The sequence below is a fragment of the Urocampus carinirostris genome, chromosome 5, assembly GCF_059441175.1.
Source record: "Urocampus carinirostris isolate Australia breed hairy pipefish chromosome 5, RoL_Ucar_1.0, whole genome shotgun sequence".
Lineage (NCBI taxonomy): Eukaryota > Metazoa > Chordata > Actinopteri > Syngnathiformes > Syngnathidae > Urocampus > Urocampus carinirostris.
Genome location: NC_142353.1, coordinates 18,489,015 through 18,514,506, shown reverse-complemented (window position 1 = coordinate 18,514,506; position 25,492 = coordinate 18,489,015). Strand labels below are relative to the sequence as shown.

At 39.3% G+C, this 25,492-nt stretch overlaps 2 protein-coding genes across 3 annotated transcripts in view; both read right to left on the bottom strand.

The window, feature by feature from the left end:
- Positions 1-8,418, bottom strand: part of rasef (RAS and EF-hand domain containing) — a 37,387-nt gene extending 28,969 nt beyond the window's left edge. The window contains exons 1-2 of the mRNA XM_088335078.1: positions 8,169-8,418; positions 4,813-5,163 (exon numbers count right to left, since the gene is read on the bottom strand). Of these exons, the coding sequence (XP_088191204.1) occupies positions 4,813-5,163; positions 8,169-8,359 (542 nt within the window). The 5' untranslated portion in view covers positions 8,360-8,418. The remainder of the gene's footprint in view (positions 1-4,812; positions 5,164-8,168) is intronic.
- An 8,537-nt stretch (positions 8,419-16,955) lies between these two features.
- frmd3 (FERM domain containing 3) overlaps positions 16,956-25,492 on the bottom strand; it is an 88,634-nt gene continuing 80,097 nt past the window's right edge. For both annotated transcript variants that reach the window (XM_088336069.1, XM_088336070.1), the window contains one exon: positions 16,956-24,545. In XM_088336069.1, coding sequence (XP_088192195.1) covers positions 24,077-24,545 — 469 coding nt within the window. In that variant the 3' untranslated portion in view covers positions 16,956-24,076. The remainder of the gene's footprint in view (positions 24,546-25,492) is intronic.

Sequence of the window (25,492 nt, the reverse complement as noted above, 5' to 3'; positions counted from 1 at the left end):
CCAACTTGTTCTGATCTCCGACCACGCTTCGTTCGCGAGGGCTTCCTGCTCCTCCTGCCCAGTGAGCATCAGATTGCTGTCTTTTTCCTCTCGCCCGGACTTTCCCGATCCCTTAATAAAGCATCGAGTGAAATATTACGCATTTGGGTCCCCTGCATGTGCCAGTTGTGACAATATCAGTGGAGTGTAACCTACTTTAAAGCCAGAATTCTTAGATTAACCTCCGTATTACCATGTGAGCACCCCCTTTTGACATGCGCTTTTTCAATCGATGTAACTCCGAGACCGTTGTTGAAAAAAACCAAATCAATTTCAATCAACGTAGTTCTCCAAAAACCCCATAAGGTGGCAGTGACTTCCCAAAATGGTATCTCACAAGCATTCGCTTGTGGCAACGGACCAATCATAGACGGGACACAGACGGGGTATAATAAGTCATGCATTTTGTAGAGCATTTTTTTGTTATCTGTCACGAAAAAAGATATAACAATTGAATCCTTTGAACATTACTCTATTAGTTTTAATTGTCAAAGGGGCAATGAATTGGGGTAGTGACGCGTCATGTATGAAGTGGGTCTCTGTTTCCAGGAATTGCTTCACCATCTACCACTCAGGCCCAGAAAACCAACCAAGAGAGCAATACGTAAAAATGTTTTTGTATATATTTATAACAGTTCATATCTCCAGTTGTCGTTGTTGTCTTACAATGTATTCATGTTCACTTTCAGTCTCTACTTCATTATGATCCTGAAAATTCCAGCTCCGTTCTTTGTTTTTCATTTTAAACTGTTATTATATTGTTTTAACACATTTATCGTAGTTGTGGCCAAATATTTAAAGTTGAGTTGTTCCGGGGTAGAAGGGGCAAAATTAATCACTCAATCCATGAATTTTCACCCTTTGATGGCCAAAATAACAAAACAATTCCAAGCAACCTGTATGATACTTGGTCTATTAAGGGTTTGTGTGAAAATTGCAAGAAAAAAAGGAAGTAGCCAATTTTGACAAATAGGTTTTAAAGGTGTGGTAAAAGCATAATGTCAGCAAACAAATTAAGCTGCCAGAAATTATATATGACTATTTACTTTACATAATCATACATTTTTGGAGTAAATTCAGTTTTGATTTTGTTAAATTGAACTCAAAAGCATATGTATATTTCTTTCAAGTTTTAAAAAAAAGTTTATTTATGTTTTTGGTAAATTTTATAAATAACTTTTTGTGATTTGTTATTTAGTATTTTACCCTGGAACCCTAGTGAGGACAAACAGTTCAGAAAATGAATGAATGAATGGGAAATGTTTTTATTTAATCTGTGTTTGTCGAAATGAATTCATTATTTCTGTTTTCAGGTAATATTCTTTTTTTTGTTATTTTGTCATAATTATTTAATACAATAGCATTTTTCAGAATAAAGTCCAGCATCGTTCAGTATTTTCTGTTTACAGGCTTTGTTTGAGTTTTTAAAAATTGTATTGTTGATTTTGTCGTTTATTTCATTTCATTTTATATTGTTTTTAATTTGTTATTTAGTATTTTATGATTTTCATTTTTAAACGTATTAATTTTAGGGTTTATTAAGTACAATTGTTGAATTAATTTGTCTTTGTCAAAACACATTTTTTGATATTCAGTTATTAATTTCTATTTGTTGTTAACTATTTTGTATATTTTTTAAATATATGTATTTAAGAAATAGTTTGTGCTGTTGTTGTTTGTAATTTGTTATTCCTGCCTTTTTCTGGTTTGGATTTATTTAACTTATTTATTTATGTTTGTCAAAATTAACTCAAGAACAAACAAACGGACAATGTGCTGCCTGCGGGCACCAGGTGTCCCCATAAAAATTCCCGAGTAGTCTGCGGACAAGTTCTGAAGAGCCCACCAGGTATAGGTCATTGTCATTTTCTAGTAAATTTAATTTCTAAATGGCATTATGTTTTAGTGATTGACTGGGCCTGTTTTACTTTTAATAATAACAAACTGGTTATAACACCGTATCAACATAGTAATAACTTAAGTTGTTACTTAGCTTCTAGTTAATCAGGAACAAGAAGTTGCACTCAGCTTCAAAAAGGTTGGTGACTCCTCTACTACACAATACATTGAACCTTTGTATTTTCAGTTTTGATCATATTTGTCATTTTCCTTCCTCAGTATTTGATACCGGTGTTTTAGAGTGTTCAGGCTTTCCCTAGTGGTCGCAGTAGGTTACTTCAGAGCTTCTGCACTCCACTCATTTGACAAGGGTGCAATCTTTTTGGCCAGGCTTTCAGAGCCACTCAGGGGGCTTCCTTTGGAGCTTGTTTTGTTGGAAAAACGGAACAATATTTTCGCCCCTAGTTTACGGCACGCGTCCACCATCCCTGAAGGGCACATCACATGTGAGGTTCTTGTTGTCGTCCACTCGCCAGGTAAAAGTATTTAGAAATAAATTGTAAAGTCACAAAAAACAACGCCTTACACATTGATAGTTTCCGTATACCGTCACACGCATCTCATCACTTAGTTTGATTTTATCATGGGTTGACACTAATTTGGTTGGATGTTCAAATGAAAGAGGAATGTGTAAGGTGTTTTCCGTGACTTTACTGTTTATTTCTAAGTACTTATTAAAATTGATCAAATATGGCGGCGAGCACTGATGCAGTGGGTCTTGGATCTCCCATTCACTGCTATTTTTGTTTACCTACTATACACACATCGGCCTTAAACGACTACAACCGACATGGTCTTGTGGACATCGGCTGCTGACATCGATACAACATCCCAGACGAATTGGCGAAACCACTGGGTGCTCTGTGCATTGTTGTCAGGCCAAGGAAGACACGGGGCAGCGTCGGTAGAGGAAGCAAAATCTACTACTGCGGAACGTAACAGCTTTTCCAACTACAAGCATAGTTGAAACTGTACCTCACCAATGCTAGATCTATACCCCATGAAACAGATGACCTGGAACAACACCGGGAAACTGATTGTTGTATTTTAACCATCACAGAGACTTAGTTCAACCCAATGATAGCTTGCAGTTAGCCGGCCGCTATCAACATCGCTTCCTAAACTGAAAGGAAAAGCCCTCCAGTTTTGTTGTACTACTATACCTGTAAATGAAATAAAGACCATTCATGAATTCATCTATAACTGTCACGTGGTGAGTGGAGGCCAGAGCAAGAACCTCACTCGCAATGCACCCTTTGGTAATAGTGGACTCTAGGTAGAAATAGTGCAACTTTTCCTTGCCAAAATTAGCTCCAAATAAAGCCCCGAGAAGAGTGCACCCTTATCCAGTGAGTGGAGGGAAGAGATAGGCCCCGAATTCACGCAATGCCAGGGCACGCTGAAACGCCTTGCCCAAGATAGAGCGCTGTTTGCTGACTGAAAACAGTCCCAGAGATCACCTTATTTAAACTCTAACCCCTAGACCACACGCTAACATTGAGCACGTACAGGTCTTGTTGGTACATTAGTGAATATTTGCTATCGTAACTCAGAACCCAGAACATTTAACTACAGCCAAACTAGAGCTTTGATCACCATATTTCCAATGTCAGTAACAATAATAATGAGGTAAACATACTGGCTTTTACCAGTATGGCCGCCACTACTTGGGTTCATGGGTGTAATCAGCCAGTTTTGGGGGTTCTCAAACACCCCCAGAATCAACCCGTGTGTAGTAATAGCGTTTCTGCTAACCACAAAGTGTTATGTGATGTTAACAAATGGGAAATGACACCCCTGAACACGCCTTTAAGTGAAATGAAAAACACGTTTTTGCGCCTCTGAACATTAAATTGCCACTGCTTGGGTTTCTCGGATGTTGTCACGTAATTAGGCACCAACAATTCATTTCATTTGAACATCGAAAAAATTAGAGTAGGCCCGAGACAACATCAAACCGCGTCTAGTGCATACCTGTCAACCTGTAAGTTGTTCCCGTACAAAGTACGTTTATTATGCATTTTAAGACGTGTACGAAGTACAAGAAAATTTGTATGGAAAAACGCAAATTTGTCAACTATGGGTACCATCCGGTAAACACCGACTATCACGAAACGGCAAATCAATCAAGTCAAACGAGTTCGCCGCTATCTCGGTATCAATTTTTTTCGTTGCAAACGAAGCAAGCGGTTTGATGTAGTGAAAGGAAGGCCGTCTCTTTTTAGAAAACCGGCTTTTTCGGCTCAACTCATTAAAGAGAGTCGGCTCTCAAACTGCTTACTTGCTTTGATGTATTATATTACGAATCATTATTGTAAAATAAGTTAAGGAAAAAAGGAAGTATACAAGGAGAAAATGAAAAAAGACAGGTTTGTGGTTATCCCTTTAATCAGTATATTACCAACAATAATCTAATGCAGAAAATGAATTTATAATTAGAATAAGAAAATGTATTATTCTACGTAATTATATTTGCATGTATTTTTTACTTCTACAGTGATGGTCCAAGCGCCTCAATTTTTGAACTTTTTTAAATAATAAACCTCATTCATGTCGAGCAACTCAGAATCTCACAACAAAATGTTAATTAACAATATATATGATATAACCAAACACATGTACAATAAAACATGTTAAACGGCATAAATGAACACGTTTGAAAAAAAATGGTGTAAGATTAATTTGTATTTTGTAAGGGAAAATAGGACAGTTAGTAAGGGAATGGAGCCGTGGAGGTTGACAGGTATGCTCGTGGACCCATCCAAAATGGCCGACTGTTTACTTTTGGGGCAGCAAGTGACGTCATGCGAAAACGATTTTGTAACTTTATTGTCGTTACTACTTTACGGCTTGAACAAGTAACAAGTTACTGACTTGGGAATGAAAGTGCCGTTCTCGCCGAGGCGAGCACCGAAGTCGTCCCAGGCGCCCGCGCCGCTCGGTTCCTCAGTGGCGTTGTGGATGCGGGCGGGCGAGCTCTCTTCGTCCATGCGGTGGCGCTCGTGGAAGCCGCTGATGAACTCGGGCAGCGTGATGGTGCCGTCCTTGTCCACGTCCAAGCGGTTAAAAAGACGCTCGGCCTCGCTGGGGCTGACCTGCAGTTCGGTGCAGATGGTGAAGAACTCGTCGCGCTCGATGCTGCCCGACTGGTCGGCGTCGTAGGCGTGGAAGAGAGCGCGAAGACGTTCCCGCTCCTCGGCGCTCATCACTTTGGGACGCGGCACGCTATGGCGGAATACAAAAGTCAAATAGAAAAAGGATCAAATAAACAAAATGAAGAGCGCGTTAATCCCACTCGAGTCTCGTCACAGCACGCGTGAGCACCTGTGCACCTGTTTGTGCGCGCCAGGCGTGTTCACGAGCCTCTGGGCGGATCCCTCCCTCCGAAGGATTAAAATAAGTCAATAAATTGAGTCAAGTTTCTTTTTTTTCGAGACACAAAGTAAATAAACGAAGTAGGAGGTGCAAACACTGCACAAGAGTACTTTTTAAGAGACAGAAGTCTACTGTGGCATACCTGTCACTTAATACATTAGAGATCATTTCAAGTTGTGTAATAACGGGAAATAAACAAACAAAAAAACTGAAAACCTCATTTTATGGACAGACCGATCTAGAATTGTCCCGTTTTAACTGCAGTCCAGATCGCCTCGGTCACTTGTAGCAGACGACTACGTCATCGTAGACTGGTTATGAAGATGGAGTTTGCGAAATCCTACACTGCTTTGCAACACTAAATTTACTGAAAGTAAGGAAATAACTCACAAAATATGCTGATATAATTGTTTGTGTTGTGAATATAGTAAATTAAATACACTTATTTATACAAATTATCGTTGTTTTTACTCGTTGTTTTTATGTGTGAAAAATTGGTGCTTATTAAGGGGATTTGCAATGGTTAATAACAGGAGTGATTGGTTGAGGTTCTAATAAAAAATCTATCAATCCATCTATCTATCTATCTAACTATCTACTGTATCTATCTATCTATCGATCTATCCACCCCCCCCTCTCTCTCTCTCGCTCTCTCTCTCTCTCTCTCTCTCTCTCTCTATCTATCTATCTATCTATCTATCTATCTATCTATCTATCTATCTATCTATCTATCTATCTATCTATCTATCTATCTATCTATCTATCTATCTATCTATCTATCTATCTATCTATCTATCTATCTATCTATCTATCCATCCATCCATCCCTCCCTCTCTCTCTCTCTCTCTCTCTCTCTCTCTCTCTCTCTATCTATCTATCTATCTATCTATCTATCTATCTATCTATCTATCTATCTATCTATCTATCTATCCATCCATCTATCTATCTATCTATCTATGGATCGACCTATCCCTTTTTCCCTTTTTCGAGTAAAACACACAAATATTATTTTTGTGTATAAGTCCATGGATGATCAGTTATCAAAAAGTTACAATTCGTCAAATAAATAAACCAAATAAAATAAATCATGGATAATAACACATGAGCATTTTATAATGACAACTTTGCTATTTGATGATATCGGCATAGTTACAGAACCAATACCTGCCTTTTTTTAACGGTATCGTATAAGCTTTGCAACGACCGATACCAGCATCAGCTGCCCTGTAATCTCCAGTTTGTGAACAAGAGCTATATTTTGTAATTTAAAAGAAAAATCCAAAATATTATAATTATTATTGTTTTTATTTATTTTATGAATTATTTAGCAGACCGTGCAATGTAACATTTTTTAATCAAAAAAATATTGAAAAGTAAAGATGACAAGCATTTCATTACATACATAATCTTTGAAAAGTAAATTTTGTCACGCAATCAAATTAATTTTTGAAGGAAAAGTAATGTTTTTCCAATTTTGAAGTCTGTATAAGACATTTAAATGTTTGGTGGGCATTTGTTGCTTTGCAAAATTCCCATTTTTACATTTTTGAAACTTCAGTTCTCATACCTGTGTCATGATTTCTCAATTGTCATCACCTGCGCTCACCCTTTCAGCCCCAGCTGCCACTCGTTCCCTAATCAGCTATTCAAGCACGTCATTCTCGTTCACTCCTGGTCAATCCATCAGCAAACCTGGCTTCCCGCTCCTCCTGGCTACCCGACTTGTTCCGATCTCCGATCACGCGCCGTCTCCCGTTTCGGCTGCCTGACTTGCTTCCGATCCCCGATCACGCTCTGTCTCCCGTCCCGGTTACCCGACTTGTTCCGATCTCTGATCACGCTCCGTCTCCCGTTCCGGCTGCCTGACTTGTTCTGATCTCCGATCACGCTCCGTCTCCTGTCCCAGCTGCCCGACTTGCTTCTGATCCCCGACTACTCTCCGTTTCCTGTCCCGAATGCCCGAATTGTCCGGTCCACGACCCTGTCTCGGCTCTCCGGCCCCGCCTGTCCGGCCCAGCCTGTCCGCCTCGCCATCTGTTATCGGCCGCGGGGGCTTCCTGTTCCACCTGTCCAACAAACACCCGATCACTGTCTTTTCCCGTCCCTGACTTCCCCGATTCCTTCATAAAGCATTGTGTGAAACATTACGCATTTGGGTCCACCGCTTCTTCCGATCATGACAACCTGTCCAATTATACGTTTTCCCCTTATTTTATACTTTTTAAAAAAATATATATACAATTTCAAATATTGTATGCCGAATAACAATTTTTATATGGCAAAAAAACCCTGCGCATATCGATGGAACAGATTCACCAGTTCTGGTCTGCCTACGAAGTATAAGAAGACAATGAGAAGTGATACTCTGACATCTTAGTTGCAAATTGTGGCGGTTTTGGTTACACAGTAAAACCATCCGTAAAAGAGATGAAGACTGGGAAATCCTACACTGCTAAATTTACACACTAAATTTATTGCGAGTGGTTAAAGAACTCAAAAAGAGGAATTTACATCACAAATAAGGGGAGCAAAGTTTGACGGGTAAGTTAAATATACTTTGAAAAGTGACAATTTTAGAGATGACCAGCTTTACGCCACACCCAAAACCTTTGAAGACACAATTTTATCACAAAACCAAATGAATAGACCAAAAAAGTATTTCAATTCCTAGCAAGTATCAGAAACATTAAGTCAGTACAAAATCAACCCAAAGCAATGAATACACCTTGATGTAAGGAAAAAATAATCGTTTTTGAATTTTAGAGATAATAGATAACACACATAATGTTTGGTAGACATTTGCTGACAGCCAGAATTCCAATTTCCACATTTTTTGAAAACTTTTATTCTCAGACCTGTTTTTGACAGCGTCCTTTAGAAAAAAGCTGTCCTCTGCATCTTCCCCCTGCCGGCACGTTCTACCTCCACTACCGACCTCCATCAGGGTTTCGTCTTCTCGCCCGCTCACTTTCTCGCTTTCACTCCGGTTTTGGAAAAGCGAGTTCCGCCGGCGTTCCGTCAAGGCTCTTGCCGAAGCCGTAGCCATCTTTACGCTTTATAAAACAACGATTGAATTTAAAGCAGTCCTTGAGTCTCCATGCATGTCCTTCGAAACATCCCAACAGAGCAAGTCCAAATCTTGCACTGACTTTTTTATATGTGCCCTCCCACTGGTGGGGTTATTCATCACATGTGTTCAAGTCCATGTAAAACAAATACAAAAAAATGCAAGCACTAGAATGGGGGAAATACAGTTAATAGCTAACATGAAAGGGCTCAGTGTATTTTAGTTTTAATACACAGTGGTGACCCATTTCTGACTTCACTCATAAACAAAATGAGCATTACTGATCAATGCTTATTTTTAGTTGAAATCAAGAAATGGGGCAGTGATGAATCCTGCCTCACAACAAGTGACTTGACCATAGATTTTTACCTTCTAAAACATGGTCGAGCAAACTACAGCCCACGGGCCCAGTCAGGCTTTTGATGCACCGAACGAAAATGTTAAAAGTATAATAATTATATGCATAAAATAAAATAAAAATAAAAAGGTACTACCAATGAAAATGTGTTTATTTGGTGCCAACAGCCAAATGGCTGACTATGTTTCTTGCTATTTTTGTCATGTATTTATTTTATTTATCAAGTTATTTACTAGAACAGCTTTTTTCCATCTTCGCAACATTGCTAAAATTTGACCAATGCTGTCCCAGTCTGATGCGGAGATTATAATCCACGTGTTTGTTACTTCCCGTCTTGATTACTATAATGCACTACTCTCCGGTCTCCCGATGTCCAAAATCAAGAGGATGCAGCTGGTACAAAATGCTGCAGCGAGGCTTTTAACTAAGACAAGACAGTTTGATCACATTACCCCGATATTTGCTAACTTGCATTGACCCCCTCTTAGCTTAAGATGTAATTTTAAGGTTCTGTTGGTATTATACAAAATCATGCATGGACTTGCTCCCTCGTATCTTTCAGATTTAATTTCCCCCTATGTTCCGGTTTGGAGCCTTCGTTCTGAAAATGCTGGTCTACTAATGATCCCAAGAGCCAACAAGAAGTCTGCAGGTTTGAGAGCGTTCTCTATTAGGGCCCCGGAGCTGTGGAATGCTCTGCCTACTGAGATTCGATCTGCAAACTCAGTGGAACTGTTTAAATCTAAGCTTGAAACACACTTCTATTCTATAGCTTAGGAATGACCTATATTTCACGTTCACAATATATGTGTATTATTTGTTATTGCAACATCTGTTACAGCCTGGTCATCCTGGAAGGGGGATTACCTCATGTGCGGTCCCTTCTCAAGGTTTCTTCATTTACCTTAATTTCAGGTTTTGAGTTGTTCCTTGCCCTCATGTAGGTTTTAGATCAGGGGATGGTGAAATAATAGTCTGTAGTTGCAATACTTTGTGGTCTGTGCAGCCCTTTAAGACTCTTTGTGATTAAGGGCTATACAAATAAACTATTCATCGAATTTAATGAGAAATACGTCTGAGCTATCCTTGCGAGTTAAAGTTTTTCAATGCATGGTATTAAAACTAATGCTTTAAAAGTTGACATAAAGTAGCACATTTTTTTAATGATGCGCATTTTGAAACCAATTTCATGAATCTGTTTATTTATGGATAAAAAATAGCATCTAGTTGTAAATGTCTGTCTGCATGCTTGTTTATTCATAAATGCATATCGTCACTACGATTCTACAATGACTTACCTACATTTTTTTGGGTCACTTTCTCTTGACTAAATAGAATGTATTAAAAAAAGCAAAACAATATAATAGCCGAAAAATAAAGATATACAGGGAGTGCAGAATTATTAGGCAAATGAGTATTTTGACCATTTATGCATGTTGTCTTACTCCAAGCTGTATAGGCTCGAAAGCCTACTACCAATTAAGCATATCAGGTGATGTGCATCTCTGTAATGAGAAGGGGTGTGGTCTAATGACATCAACACCCTATATCAGGTGTGCATAATTATTAGGCAACTTCCTTTCCTTTGGCAAAATGGGTCAGAAGAGGGACTTGACAGGCTCTGAAAAGTCAAAAATAGTGAGATATCTTGCAGAGGGATGCAGCACTCTTAAAATTGCCAAGCTTCTGAAGCGTGATCATCGAACAATCAAGCGTTACATTCAAAATAGTCAACAGGGTCGCAAGAAGCGTGTAGAAAAACCAAGGCGCAAAATAACTGCCCGTGAACTGAGAAAAGTCAAGCGTACAGCTGCCAAGATGCCACTTGCCACCAGTTTTGCCATATTTCAGAGCTGCAACATCACTGGAGTGCCCAAAAGCACAAGGTGTGCAATACTCAGAGACATGGCAAAGGTAAGAAAGGCTGAAAAACGACCACCACTGAACAAGACACACAAGCTGAAACGTCAAGACTGGGCCAAGAAAAATCTCAAGACGGATTTTTCTAAGGTTTTATGGACTGATGAAATGAGAGTGAGTCTTGATGGGCCAGATGGATGGGCCCGTGGCTGGATCGGTAAAGGGCAGAGAGCTCCAGTCCGCCTCAGACGCCAGCAAGGTGGAGGTGGGGTACTGGTATGGGCTGGTATCATCAAAGATGAGCTTGTGGGGCCTTTTCGGGTTGAGGATGGACTCAAGCTCAACTCCCAGTCCTACTGCCAGTTTCTGGAAGACACCTTCTTCAAGCAGTGGTACAGGAAGAAGTCCGCATCCTTCAAGAAAAACATGATTTTCATGCAGGACAATGCTCCATCACACGCATCCAAGTACTCCACAGCGTGGCTGGCAAGAAAGGGTCTAAAAGAAGAAAAACTAATGACATGGCCTCCTTGTTCACCTGATCTGAACCCCATAGAGAACCTGTGGTCCCTCATCAAATGTGAGATTTACAAGGAGGGAAAACAGTACACCTCTCTGAACAGTGTCTGGGAGGCTGTGGTTGCTGCTGCACGCAATGTTGATCGTGAACAGATCAAAGCACTGACAGAATCCATGGATGGCAGGCTTTTGAGTGTCCTTGCAAAGAAAGGTGGCTATATTGGTCACTGATTTGCTTTTGTTTTGTTTTTGAATGTCAGAAATGTATATTTGTGAATGTTGAGCTGTTATATTGGTTTCCCTGATAAAAATAAATAATTGAAATGGGTATACATTTGTTTTTTGTATATTATGCACAGTAATAGTCACCTGCACACACAGATATCCTCCTAAAATAGCTAAAACTAAAAAAGCCCCACTCCAACTTCCAAAATATTCAGCTTTGATATTAATGAGACTTTTGGGTTCATTAAGAACATGGTTGTTGTTCAATAATAAAATTAATCCTCAAAAATACAACTTGCCTAATAATTCTGCACTCCCTGTAGTATGTCCTTTTGAAATGGCAGCATCGTTATGAGACAAAATGAACAGGCCTACATGATCTTTTTCCCTTGTGCATTGCCGAGGTATCAGATTAGAGACTGTAGACTGTAATATTTTTTCCTCCCAGCAGTCTTGCAAAATCCCTCCAAGTTGTTTTGAATTGTCTTTATTATCATTGATGACAACGTAGGGAAATGTTCACATGCAGTACAAAGGCGGGAACTGGCCGGTTAGATGATTTAATCCGACCTGTCATAAATTTCTGAGTATGTCAAAAGTTATGATTTTTTTTAAAAGTAAGTGCCAACCTAATGCCCTTTCCACCCACTACAGGATATGTTGAGTTTGTATAGCTTTGTGAGTTGGTTTAGGTGTAAAACTGCACTCACTTAAATGTTAAAAAACCAACAGTTCACGCGTTCAATGCCAAAACATAAAAATTTGTTTTGCACATTGTTAGTGAAAAAGGGCAGCACGGCAGTGCAGTGGTTAGCGAGTGCGGCACAGTTCTGAGGTTATGAGATTGAACTTTCCTGTGTGGAGTTTGCATGTTCTCCCTGTGCTTGCGTGGGTTTCCTCTGGGCACTCTGGTTTCCTCCCAGATTCCAAAAACATGCATGTGAGATTGATTGGCCGGTCCAAATTGTCCTTAGGTGTGAATGAGCAAGTGAGTTGTCTGTGTACTCTGCGACTGGCCGGCAATCAGTTATCCAAGATAACTGACTGGGATGGGCTCCATCACCCCAGCGACCTTACTGAGGATAAGAGGTGCAGATAATGGATGGGTTAGTGAAGAAATATTTTGTGTTTGGAAAAGATCTCTCTTTATCCGTGATTAAAATATATAACGTAAACTGAATGATAAAGCCTAATATGGAAAAACTTAACTAAAAATTTAGAGTTGATACCTTTTTACTGATCCGGACCACCTCAGAACAGAAAGTCTCGACCCGGCCTCAGAGCTAAACTGAATTTGTAATAATAATAATAATAATAATAATTTCCTTGTATTGTCATTCTGTGTAACAATGTACACAGAACGAAATGTCGATTGCACCTGGCCCGTTGTAGCGAGCCGATGCAGCCGCAGCCAACAGAGGGCGCCGCCGACCACTTTTTAAGTCTTAGGAATGACTCGGCCGGGGCGCGAACCACCGACCTCCCATCCCTGATTAGTTAAGAAATATATTGGCCCTTTCAACACACATGGCATAACCATGTGACGACACAATTACGGACAATTATGAGATCGAACACCTAAACGTTTTAAACGTTTTGTTGAAAAACAGAAGTTTGTCCTACAAAATGTATCTGTGTTCTTACATAACTACAAGGCTATAATACATAGGTACCAAACATAAAACGTTTACACCTAAACGTTTACACTTAAACCAACTCACAAAGCTATACAAACTCAACAATTACAATTACGGACGGTAGTAAACCATGGAAAACAGTGGACGAGGCCAGTAGGCGACAACAACAAAAACAGCTATACTGTACTATTCAACACCATTGGCTAGTCAAATACTGTATTGTGCAGCTGTCGGATGAGGTGGCTCACTTTGTCGAAAAGCACAAAGAGCGGTATTTAAAGAAACATGAGCAGGGCTAGCTATTGACCCATTAAGTCTCCCAATATCCTCCAGTCTGCCTGACTTCAGTCTACACGATTTCTATTAGTATATTGTAAATGGGGTATCCTCATACACAAGTGTTGATCTAAAAGCTTATGGAAGTCTGGATGCTTACCAGTTCTTCATAGCTGGTTCATGTTGCTGTGCTTGAAAATGCACCCTTGGCCTGAAATGTCCCCTTCGTGCAAACGTTCCTAAAACGACTTTTTATGTAAATTTTTGGTCAATGTAATAGAAGAGTAGAGCATGGGGCGTTTGCACCTTGTATAGAGATCACTTTTGTGCATGTTGAAAATATTTACCCTGGTGAAATGACGTTTTATCTTCTGAATGTTTAAATTTCTTATTTATTTGCTGATAATTTGACAGTTAATAATCTTTATGGTAGAGCACATAGCAGTTTTAAATACAGGTACATGTGACATATTCGGAAGAGAACTGTTTTCTATCGCTGGTAAATCGCAATACAAGCAGCTGTTTACGTCGTGAGAAATGTAAGACACTAACTTAGATAGTTAGCACTACGTAATTGATCATATTTGTCAAGACCAGAATGGAAGTAGGACCCAGATGCGTAACGTTAATCACAAGTTTATTGAGATATAGAGGAAAGCCAGCGCCCGCTGGACACGGGAAGCATGCCGCTCACCGAATCGGAACCTGTTCCGAATGCGGAAGTGGATCTTCCGGAGTGTGAGAACGTAGTGTAGTAGACGGAAAAACAGGTCGTTAGCTGGGACGAGGGATCAAAATGTGGTATGGGTCAAAAAACGGGTCATAGCAGGAGACAAACGGGGAAATCGGGAATGGACGGGTGGAAAACGAGTGAAAAACGGGACCGACGGGAGTCAGAGTAAAAAATGCTTGCCTTGTGAAAACAGACAACAGGTGAGTGAAAGGACTGAGTTTAAGTAAGACGGAGAACCAATCAGGAAGCCAGCAGGGGCGGGCACAGGTGAATATAATCAGTCATCATGGCGATATTGAGTGTCATAAAACATAAAAATAAAATTGCTAGGAACTACACCAAACGTACCTGGTAAAAAATGTTCGCTGCAAATCCTGGTATACTTAAGGGCTGCCAGTATTGTGCCTCGACACAACACCAGTCCCTCCATTTGAGACAGATAAATATTGTCGTTTTCTGTTTTTATCAAAAGGGATAAAATTCAAAATCGAGCTTAAAACCTTGCCTACCACACAGCAATAAATCAACATCATAAAACGTGGTGGTTAGATTCTTCTGTCATTGTTATTGATATTTCTTTAAACTCAAATGTTTATTTGAGTGCTGACCTCTAGGGTGCCTCTTGCCAACCATCATGGCTCTCATTTTGCCAGGGAAGGCAACATGATGTCATGTGCAAAAGGGTGATGTTTTTCACAGTTTTGCACGCTGGTTTAAGCTAGCGATAGCCCAAGATAGAAGCTGTCCCTATGCCTGTTCGTACTTGTTTTATTGGACCTGCAGTGCCTATGATGAGACGGGTCCTTTATAATGTTGATTGCTCTGCTGCGGTATCACAAACATCTGATGGATGCCGCTAGCAGAAAAGTGTGCCGTTTCCCTGTACTAGGTCACAAAAGGGGATTGGGGTTGTCTGCCGCAGGTCATGTGTGTCCTGAGGATTATCTGTGGCCACGTTGTTTGTCCAAGGAGGTACACTCGATGGCCACCTTGCTGCAAGTGCTGACGCCATGAGAATAGAACATGTGGCCGTGTGACATAACCACACGTTGAAAAACAGAAGTTTGTCCTACAAAATGCATCCGTGTTCTTACATAACTACAAGGCTATAATAAATAGGTACCAAATCACAGAAAATATCAAGTAAACTAGGTTCTGTTGTGGCTTGTTTGGCACTGTCTCATGGACAGGTGGTGTTTGTGGATAACCAAAATAACGGTGATCGTTCCAAATACTGATTTTCTGCACTAATGTGCTGATTTAAGCCACCTTTCTGATTATCGGTACAACAAACTCATGACTTGGATTCGCAAAATGGATTTGCACGGCCAACACAAGGCGCTCTGTAGTGGGAGAGACCACAGACAGCGTGAGACCGTTTCGGGCTTCCACACTTATGTATTGGGAGGATGACTTTGCATAAAGTGGCTATTTCTGTGCGTTTTGTCTTGTTTTCCAGGGTATTTCCATTTGAACTCTCACTTTTAAGTTAGGTTAAAAACATGGCTACTTTACCAAAAATAAGAAGGGAGATGGTTTATCTGCCTCAGTGTCCATCCATCCATCAATTATCTGCACCGCTTATCCTCAGTAGGGTCGTGGGGGTGCTGGAGCCCATCCCAGCTATCTTCGGGCAGTGGGCAGGGGACACTCTCGACCGGTTGCCAGCCAGTCGCAGGGCACTCAGAGACAGACGATCCGCTTGCTCATTCACACCTAGGGACACTTTGGACCGGCCAATTAACCTGACATGCATGTTTTTGGAATGTGGGAGACAACCGGAGTGCCTGGAGGAAATATATGGATTTATATGGATCTTCTGTGGTATCAAATACTGCTTCGGGAGAAAATGTGTAATATTTGGCGCCTTCTATTGGTAAAACAACGTCATTCCAAACAAAAACAAAAAATCAATATTGGCTTAAATAGTAAGTAAAAATACATGAAGTATCACTTAAACATCCATTTCTTAAAAAAACTTGTTGGTCAGTAAATTTATAGATATTTTTTAAATAACATGAGGCTCATCTAGAGGGAGCTGACACGATTGTCTGCCATTCTGTTGCTACGGATAACCCCCAAAACCTAAAAGTTTAATGAAAATATTGTACAGTTTAGTCACTTTGAGTCTCTGTAGTTAGTAAATCCCCCTTATATTTTGTAGCAGGGGGGAAATTTTAGGTTGGGAGCTTTGGAGGTGCTGAGAACCCTAAGTGTTTGGATTGTTAAAAACATTGTTTTGATTTCAATGAAAGTGATATAATGCGTATAATTATTTATGATAACATTTTAATTAAAATATTGTGCTAAAGACTGTTTATTCTGAATGCCGTTTTTATCAATTGAATATTCGTTTTAAGGCTGTTTTTATTAATTGCCTGTTTATTTTAAGGTATTTTTTTTATTGAAGTATTACCCTCTAGGGCTTCCATAATAACATACTCTCACCGTAATACACCAGAGCCTCCACGGACTGGGAGGACATGCAAACTCCACACAGGAGGTTTGTTTCTCATGACCTTAGAACTGTGCCACACACGAGCTAACCACTGCGCCGCCGTCAGCATCAACAGGTAGGCAATATTCTTAAACTTATTATTTGATGTACTGTGTTGCTCAAGTTTTTTGGTCAGCCTAATAAAATAAATTTTTTTTAAGTTTTTGTATTCGAAAATAGAAAACTTTTTTCATTGTAGAGAACAACTTTGGAATTGAAGGTGCACGTATGCCTCAACTGATATGTTTTTTGAAAAAATTATTTCAAAAGTGAATTCAACAGTTGTTTTAATTATCATAATGGTTTTTGGAAGTTTTAAAAGAAATTTGGGAGAGAAAAGCCAATTGTTTCGAGTTTTTTCGATGGTTCCGTACTAAACTTAAGTTTTGTGACGGTTTCTGACGAACGCTTGATGCAAGATAAGCTGTCATGACAAAAAAAACGTATTTTTTATTTCACGACACCGCTCGCATGTTTCATTGGGGAGCTTTATTGTGGCAGTATCAACATAAAGAAATCAAAACATTTCCTTCTGAATGACACACAAATATTCAAAGGTTTTCACTTCACAGAGTTCATAAGGCTTGGTTGTCCCAGATGAGGGCCAAAGGGAGGAAGTGCAGTGTCTGTGACCTTTCACAATGAAATTCTACAAAGTCGCTCCAAAATAAAAAGATTGTGAGAAAAAAAAAAAATCAGCAGTCACAGAATGTTCATGCCTAAATGCCGAAACCTACTCGAAACCCCTGAGTTCCAATAAATTACACTTCACGCTTTATCTTTTATATTTGTATGCACTTCAAAGTAATATTGTAAATTTGTACGAAAAATTCGAAATACAAATTTTTGACAGGCAACAAACAGTTATACTGTGAAGTGATACAGCCCAAAAAGAGAGCAATAGAAAAGTGATCTTCCTCTTTGTTGTTCATGTACATGCTAAGCTACGTGCTAAGCGAATGCTACGTCATATTTCTCTGCTGCATTTCTTGAAGTTAAATCTCAAAATGACCAACACTTTATAAAGAACAAGCAGGAAAAACCGCTAGTGAGCAGTTTAAGGGTTGCTTTAATAAAGCTATATCACATTTTATTTTGTATTTTTTATAAAGTTAATCTCAATTGCTTAAAATAAGATGAGCTAAAATGCTACCAAGTGCCGAATACTCAAGTTTGGATTTCAACACCGCCAAAATGCAACAATTTTATCACAGTTTTTAAAAAAAAATCTCAATGCATTTCCAAAATTTTAGTCGGATTTAGAAATGTAATTATTGTGTTAACAGAATTTCCGAGTCTTAGCCAATGCCTGCTATCAACAAAATTAGCTCTCATGCATTGATGATGGTCAAGACAGCCAAGCCTGAAAGACAATACAAGGGGAGAAACATACAATAGCTCATTGTTTTTGTTTTTTGCCACATTAATTGACTTCCTATTTACAAGCATGCAAGTTTTCAGGTTCTTCAAAAGTGACACAAGTAACATGAAAAACTGTACATCCACGAAACCTTCAGAAAACGACCTGTTGAATTTCAAAACACTGACGTCAATGATTTCAAAGTTTGACCGCGATGATGTTGTCATAGTGATATGTCGGTTCAGTTGGAAAAGTAAATGCTTTGCTGCTGCATATTTTCTTATGCATATTTAAATGAGGCAAGAAATAGTTCATACTGTCTGTGAAAAGAGCTCTTGTATAGATAGAACTGATGATCAACATTGTAGTGCAACAGCTACAGTCTTGGGAGAATGAATTAACATTTTAAAAATATAATTCTGTGTACTGCTCTACTTGTATCGAGTAAGTATAAATACTCAAAGATACCCATCCTAGGCAATCAGCACCTCAGCTACTTTACAGTAGACTCGATTTTTTTCACTCTAAAAATGCATTAATTAAATTGACAGACCAACTAAATTGACATGCCAACTACATTCTAGGTTGGTTTGTACAAAATAACAATTTTTTTGTTGTTCTTGTGGGCTTCTTTTGTTTAAAACACCACTTTTTTTGTTTTGTGATGTATAAAACAATATATTTTCTTAACGCCCCAAACTGTAATATTTGACCACTAAATGACACTTTGTTGTCTGGTACGGATGAGGGCCAGTGATGAACGGCAGAGTGTGGCCAGGGTTGGGTAGGGTTACTTTAACTTGATTACTTTCAATTACTTTTGGATTAGTCCACTACCAAATATGCTAATAAAAGAGAAAATAAACTAAATATGAATAAAATTATGACTCACAACACGTGGTAAGCTTTCTCTCCTGGCTTTGATCTCCGGCAAAACTAACATAAAATGCGACAGAAACAAAATGAAAATAAATCCAAACCGCTTGCCAACATGAAATGAAATGATCTGCATTTATATAGCGCTTTTCAAGTCAATGACTTCCCAAAGCGCTTTACATTGTGCTTCACATTTCCCAATAGCGGCCGTGATCTGTGCAGCCATGTAAGGCACTAACCTGCTTATTGGGGGTAATTGGGGGTTCAATGTCTTACCCAAGGACACTTCGGCATGTAACACGGACAAGCCGGGATTCGAACTGGGATCCCTTAATCCTAAAACGATCGCTCTACCTCCTGAGCTACTGCTGCCCCAAAACATCATTTTTGCCGTTCCATGTATTCCATTACTCCCCAAGCCTGCACAAAATTTTGTAATTTTATTCATATTTAGTTTCTTTTGTCTTTTATTAGCATATTTGGTATTGGAGTAATCCAAAAGTAATTGAAAGTAATCAAGTTAAAGTAACCCTTCCCAACCCTGAGTGTGGCAGCAGGAGGCCAGAAAAACATGGCGCCGATCTAAGAAGGGATTCCAGAGTGAAAAAGAAATACAAATTTCTCAACCTAAGAGTTTTTATAAAATGTAACATTGGTATGATAGTTCAGTTTTTTTTTTGCCTTGTATTCAAATCAATGTTTTTATTACCGAATGAAGGGTTTTTTTGTACCACTGGGAGGCACTGTCCCTATAAATGAACAGTATGTATTATTTGGTGACTAGTTGTGGTAAATAAAAAACAATATTGGTTTATACAAAAAGGAAAATACATTAACAATCAAATAAACATGCATTTTGTAGGTCGAGAAATGTGTACTTATTTTACATAACATGATGGTCACCTATAGCAAGCTGACATAATTGTCTGCCATCTTTCTGCTAGGGGTATTCCAATAAAACATAAAAAGGCTGTGCAAAAAATTAAAAGAAGAATTACACCGTTCCATTATTTTGATTTTCTGTAGTTTGTGTTCTTCCTGCTTTTGAACATTCATTTTCAGCTGCACAACACAATGCAGCGACATCTAGTGGTCAAATAAGACAAACTGTCCAATTAACCTGAATGACTCACATTGCAAGAAACAACCAAAAAGATGTGGGTATTCCATTTCTTGGTCTAATGTGGTAGACTTAGGCATTTTCTATTAAAACGTCATTCCTCGATATTTGCATCGGCAATTACTTTCATTAATATTTGCCTCTTGTCATTTTATCAATCTTCTAAAATCAAATGCTTGACTTAAATTTTATTTTGGAGATTATTCATGAACTTATTTTTCTTACAGACTCCTCAATGTTGTCTGATGTTATCAGGAAACATGCTGTCAGTTTCCATAGTTACGATAATGACAGCAATTGTACATTCCCGTGTCCCCTTAGGACACAAGTCCTATTGATACGCGTTTAAAATGGATTTTAGATACAAAGTCATGGTCGTAGATGGCAGAGAACTTCCTAGAGATGATCCAGGACAAAACAGAGTTCTTATTCATTAGTCCTGAAAGTCAGAAGGAGAAACACTTACCAAAACTTCTAGATTTTAACCCTCGAAAGGTCTTAAGAAGTTGGGCCTTATTTTTCACACTGAGCTTAGTTGAATTCTATATATCAGAAAATGTAACTGAGATTGTTTTTTATCATTCAACGAACATGTCTAAAGTCAGGGCTGCCATTTTTATTTGTGTTGATGAGTTTTCTTTAGGTTCTTTCTTGGAATGGGTGGTCTGTTCCTGGCTGGTTTGTTGAGTTTTTAATGCAACATTCATTGGGCATTTCATAGGATGACAGTTAGTTATTTTTACTAATACTGCAGACTGTTATCCGTGTTTTGACTACGGCGTCATTGTCATTTTCGTCCAATCACATTGCTGTTCTTTGATATCCAGACTCTCTATGGCAGATCCGCTTTTGTCGTGGGTAAGTTAGTAGAAAGGGAAGGCTCAGGGGCTGGCCTTTAGAACCGGTTCAACTTTCTTTTTTGTCGGCTTCGCTCTTTGTCCTCTTTACAATTTCAAAATCCATTGATGTCTTCTCTCTTTATTTTGATTCTCAACTAAACTTTAGACTTATCATTAGCCATCATGTTTTTTTTAAATTTCAATATGTAGTAGGGTTAAATAAGCACAGTTAACCCCCAAAACATTGTTTAAAAGACACTTATAATGTCAATGATTTCTCGTGCCAGTTTAAAATCAAATTTCCTCGAAAATCACTATGACTGATCACTGATAAAGTATTTTTAGACCCAGTCCGTGAGCTACTTTGGTGCTCTTAAGAGGCTACCTGGTGCTAGCGGTCACCACGTTGGGGATATTTAAAGTAGGAATGGAAGTTTGTGTAGTTGGGGCACTGACAAGATTTCCGGCTGGACCAATTTGTGCTACATTCTAGACTTGGTCGTCATCAAAATGCATTTAAAGACTTTACCATTATGTATTGTGTGACAAATTGAACTATAGGAGGTTACAAATATGCTTTCGTTTTTGTGAAAACAAACCCCCGAAAAAATTGTGCCCAGTGTAAGTGTTCCCAGTACTGTAGATGTGTCTTTTCTGAACAGAAGCTGTTTGGGTCATTTCCTGAGAAGTTGATCATGATAACCGACTGAACAATCTGAATGGAAACGACAGGTTTTTGGTTTGGATTTTGGTTTGGATGGAGAAGATCTAAAAATTCTCACTTATGGGAGCCCGGTGCTCAACAGGTTCTGACACAGTGTTGTTGAAAAGAGCTCCATCCCAAAAAAGTCAGCTACAACACATTACAGGAAACGTGCACGACATTGACATGACATACATCTTAACAAAACCACGTCCGTCTTTTTCCTCCAAGTCCTAACTCGTCCTTCATCATAAACCCGACATGCTGTTTTTCCCGCATCCCACCATTGTTACATATAACATGAAGACATGATCTGCTGCATTGACACAAATGAAACATTATACTCATGTCAACCCATGACATCAGGTTGTCTGACAGACTCAACATCAATTTTTGTGCTGTAGGAGTCGTAGAAAAAAGTAACCCGGCTCGCCCTAAAAACGTGGGCGAATTCGCTTGCTCTTTTTCTCCTTCTGTAAACTATTACATTTCCCCCAACAAAAAGATCAAAGTAGATCCTTTGACTGAAAAATTCCTGAAAGATCGGAGCCAAGTAAAAATTTACAAAAGCTTAAAAACAACGTGCATCCTGTTATGTGACTTCCACCCACTCCCTAAGGATTGACATGCAATGGGGCCCCTTTGGGTTCAAACAAGATTTCTAAAACAAGAGATTTTAATACTAAAGTATTTGCATCAGCTAGTCAGCATCATGATTTTTTATTTTTTTTTCCTTTTTTGTGTCTCTTCACTGCTAGCATTTTCCTCAGACACCAACGTTTATCTCAACAAGCGATCGCATTTTTGATGCTCTTCTGGTCAAGACCGATTGATGCAACTGTTGTTAAGACTTCATACAAGATTGAATGAAATGTTAAGACCACGGAAACTCAGACATGACATGGGATTGGGGTAGATTTAACCAATAACTGGCATGGGCACAAAAAGCCAATGTGTTTCCACATATGAAAAAATACTCGTTTGGTATCAAAATTGTGACTTTGGCTTGGGTCACACTGCAGGAAAATCAGATTTTTGTGCACAGACACAAGCCTGAACGGGAGATATCCGCTTTTTTTACACTAGACCCAGGCCACTTTAATATGTGGTCCTAAATCCGATACGTATCCGATCTTTTGGAATGCGACTGCTGTTTGGACGGTGAAAGCTTATTCATGAGACCCTCACCTCATTGATACGTAGCAGACGTCACTATTCTGCCTTCAACCAGGCGGAAGGAAGCGGAGAAATAAACAACAACAGCGGGCGAAAACACAGTGTCATTAAATCACACATTCATGGAAAATAAACACTTGTTTATTTTGTATCTCACGGAACAGCCAAAATCTCATCGCGGATTCACATGTTGCTGGAGTTCATTCTTAAAGCGATAGTATGCTCTAGTTGTAGTCAACAATCTTAACATTCACATCCCACCGCAAAAGGTTAGAGCACTGCCCCAGGATGTGGAGTTTCAGGGTTCGATTCCAGCTACCGTAGCCTCTCCGTGCTGAGTTTGCATGTTCTCCCTGTTAATTGGATGGTTCTAATTGTCCCTAGGTGTGAATGAGCGAGTGAGTTGCCTGTCTCTGTTACCCCTCAACTGGCAGGAAACCAGTTCAGGGAGTCCCCTGCCCACTGCCCAAAGATAGCTGGAATAAAATAACTCCCCAAACAAAATAAATATTGAGTTGTTTTGGTTTGACTCTTTGAAAACAGTTTGTTGATTACATCAAACCCAAACGTGTTGCAAAATACCAACAACCTAGAGGGAGTTTTTTTATATGTTTATATTTTTAGACAAATTACATTTTTTGGGACAAGGTGTTTTATTTATTTATTTTAACAGATGTCGCTGTATATTGTTGTACAATCAAAAACAAACGCTAAAAAGCACAAGGGAGAATACAAAATACGGGGACTCAAAGTTACCACACTGCACGGTTTTTATTTTCATATTTTGCCAATCCTTTTGGGAGTTTTTTGTCACTATTGGTTGCCCAATTTCGGCCAGGGTCAGCATGAAATGTCAATCATTATGATCGGGTCGGGCTTCTCTCTCGCTGACTTTTTTTAAAAATAAATATTTATTTATGAAAATGTATAGTAAAACGATGTGTGAATATTAGACATAAAAAATGTAACCTTGTCAATGTCAATTCAAAGAATTCCTTCCTGTCTCTTTCTATTATCCACCCTTAATGTACTTCTGCTGTAGTTTATGGCCTAATTTGCACTTTGTCAAATGACCTCATCCGTCGATGATGCACAACTGTTGGTCAACGTAACCTCTGCAGAGACGAAAATATAAAAGATATAGATATTGATAAAGTATTGATTTACTGGGATTTTGGTACAAAAGAAAGCTTTTAATTTGTTATGAAAAATTACCTCTCCATTTCCCAAGTCCTCACAATTAAAGTATGAAATTTCGGGTCCGTCTCTGGCCAGTCCTGCAAATCAAGTTAATTGCTGGGGCTCAGGCCTGGGTCAGTTCAAGCTAGATGTTTTAGGCCCGATCTTACCTCTGACATAAATTAGTCATTTATATGTCATTTGTGATCGCTAAGTCATAATTTCTCCCCCCATGTCACGTCTGAGCATCAGGATAAGACAAACCACTGAGCAGCATCTTTTTTTATTTCCCTGAAGATGCCTTCCCCTTTTTAGTCTTAGAACTTCCCCGCCAATGTTCAGTCCGCCCACAGGCTCTCCATGGCCGTGCTGACCTTGCACACAATCCAGCGGCGAAGTGGGCAGTAGTACTCGTAGTGGAACTGCTCGAACTCCGGCGTCTGGCGGATTTCGTGCAGAAAGGACACGTCCAGGTCGGACTCCAGCAAGAGCAGCAGTGTGGGCACCGTGACCAGCAGAACTCCGGTGATGGCGCCCAACAGCCGGGCCGCGCTCAATACGTAAGCGTTGAAACGGCAATTCGATGAGAACAAGTTGAGGATTCCGCCGCCGCTCGCTTTTGCCGCCAGCCGGGTGCGCTCGAAGACCCGATCGCGCTCCCTCTCGGCCTCCAGCTGGGCCTGGATGTCAGGGTCGGCGTGGAGCTCCCTCAGTAGTCGAGCGGGACTCTGGACGGAGGACATGAAGAGCAGGTCCACGCCTCCTTGGCTGTCGTCCACCGGGCTGGGGAGCATGCTGGCGCAAGGGCTGAGCAGGCGACACGACAGAAAAACGTTCCAGTGAGCAAAAGACAGCATAAAGTGACTTGATGAGGGAAAGAAAGAAAGAAAGAAAGAAAGAAAGAAAGAAAGAAAGAAAGAAAAAAAGAAAGACAATGAAAAAAGAAAGACAGAAAGAGAAAGAAAACTTGGTTTCTACAAGAGGAGAAATATGACACCAACACTTTTAACATTTTCCAATGCTGTAAAAGTGTATAGAATAAACATTTCAACTAGGGGCGCAACTATGTAACGAGAGGGTTGAGATGAGAGGGAAGATTAGCTGGTATGAGTTCGCGGATGGTAATTGACATATATGACTGCTGCTCCTTCACTGATATAGAGTTGTAAAAAGACGGAATACAGGTTGTCATCCTCAACGCAGAAAAGCCATTTCATGACGTGAAGAGGTGACTCTCAGACTTAACTCCTGAATGCATGCTGCGTTTTATTGCACTTACTGTAGGCCAAATAAGGGTAATGTTGTACACGTTCCATTTAAGTGTTGTTTTTGTTTTTAACCCTCAAAACAAAAATAACATCAAAAATTGGATTTCTTTATTGCATTTCTTTAAATTTATCATATCAATTAAACATACCGTAATTCCTAAATATAGTAAGAAAGGTAAACTTCAACAGATTAGTCTTTTGGTGCATCCGACGTAGTCATTTTGATAGTCTTCTAATATAGCTAATATAGATAAATACAGGATGTGTTGCATTCATAATAAGGCTAACATAAGACTCTTAATTATTTGTAGCTCCAGACAACTTTGTTTTTTGTTTTTGGGGTCCAACAGAGCCCTTTCAACTTTTTGGGTTGCCGACATCTGAACTAAAAACTGAATAGAATAGAATAGAATAAATGCACACTGTAATTTAATCTGAAAAGAACTCAGTAAAATGTAACTCTTTTGACAGTGAACCTCTGTTTCT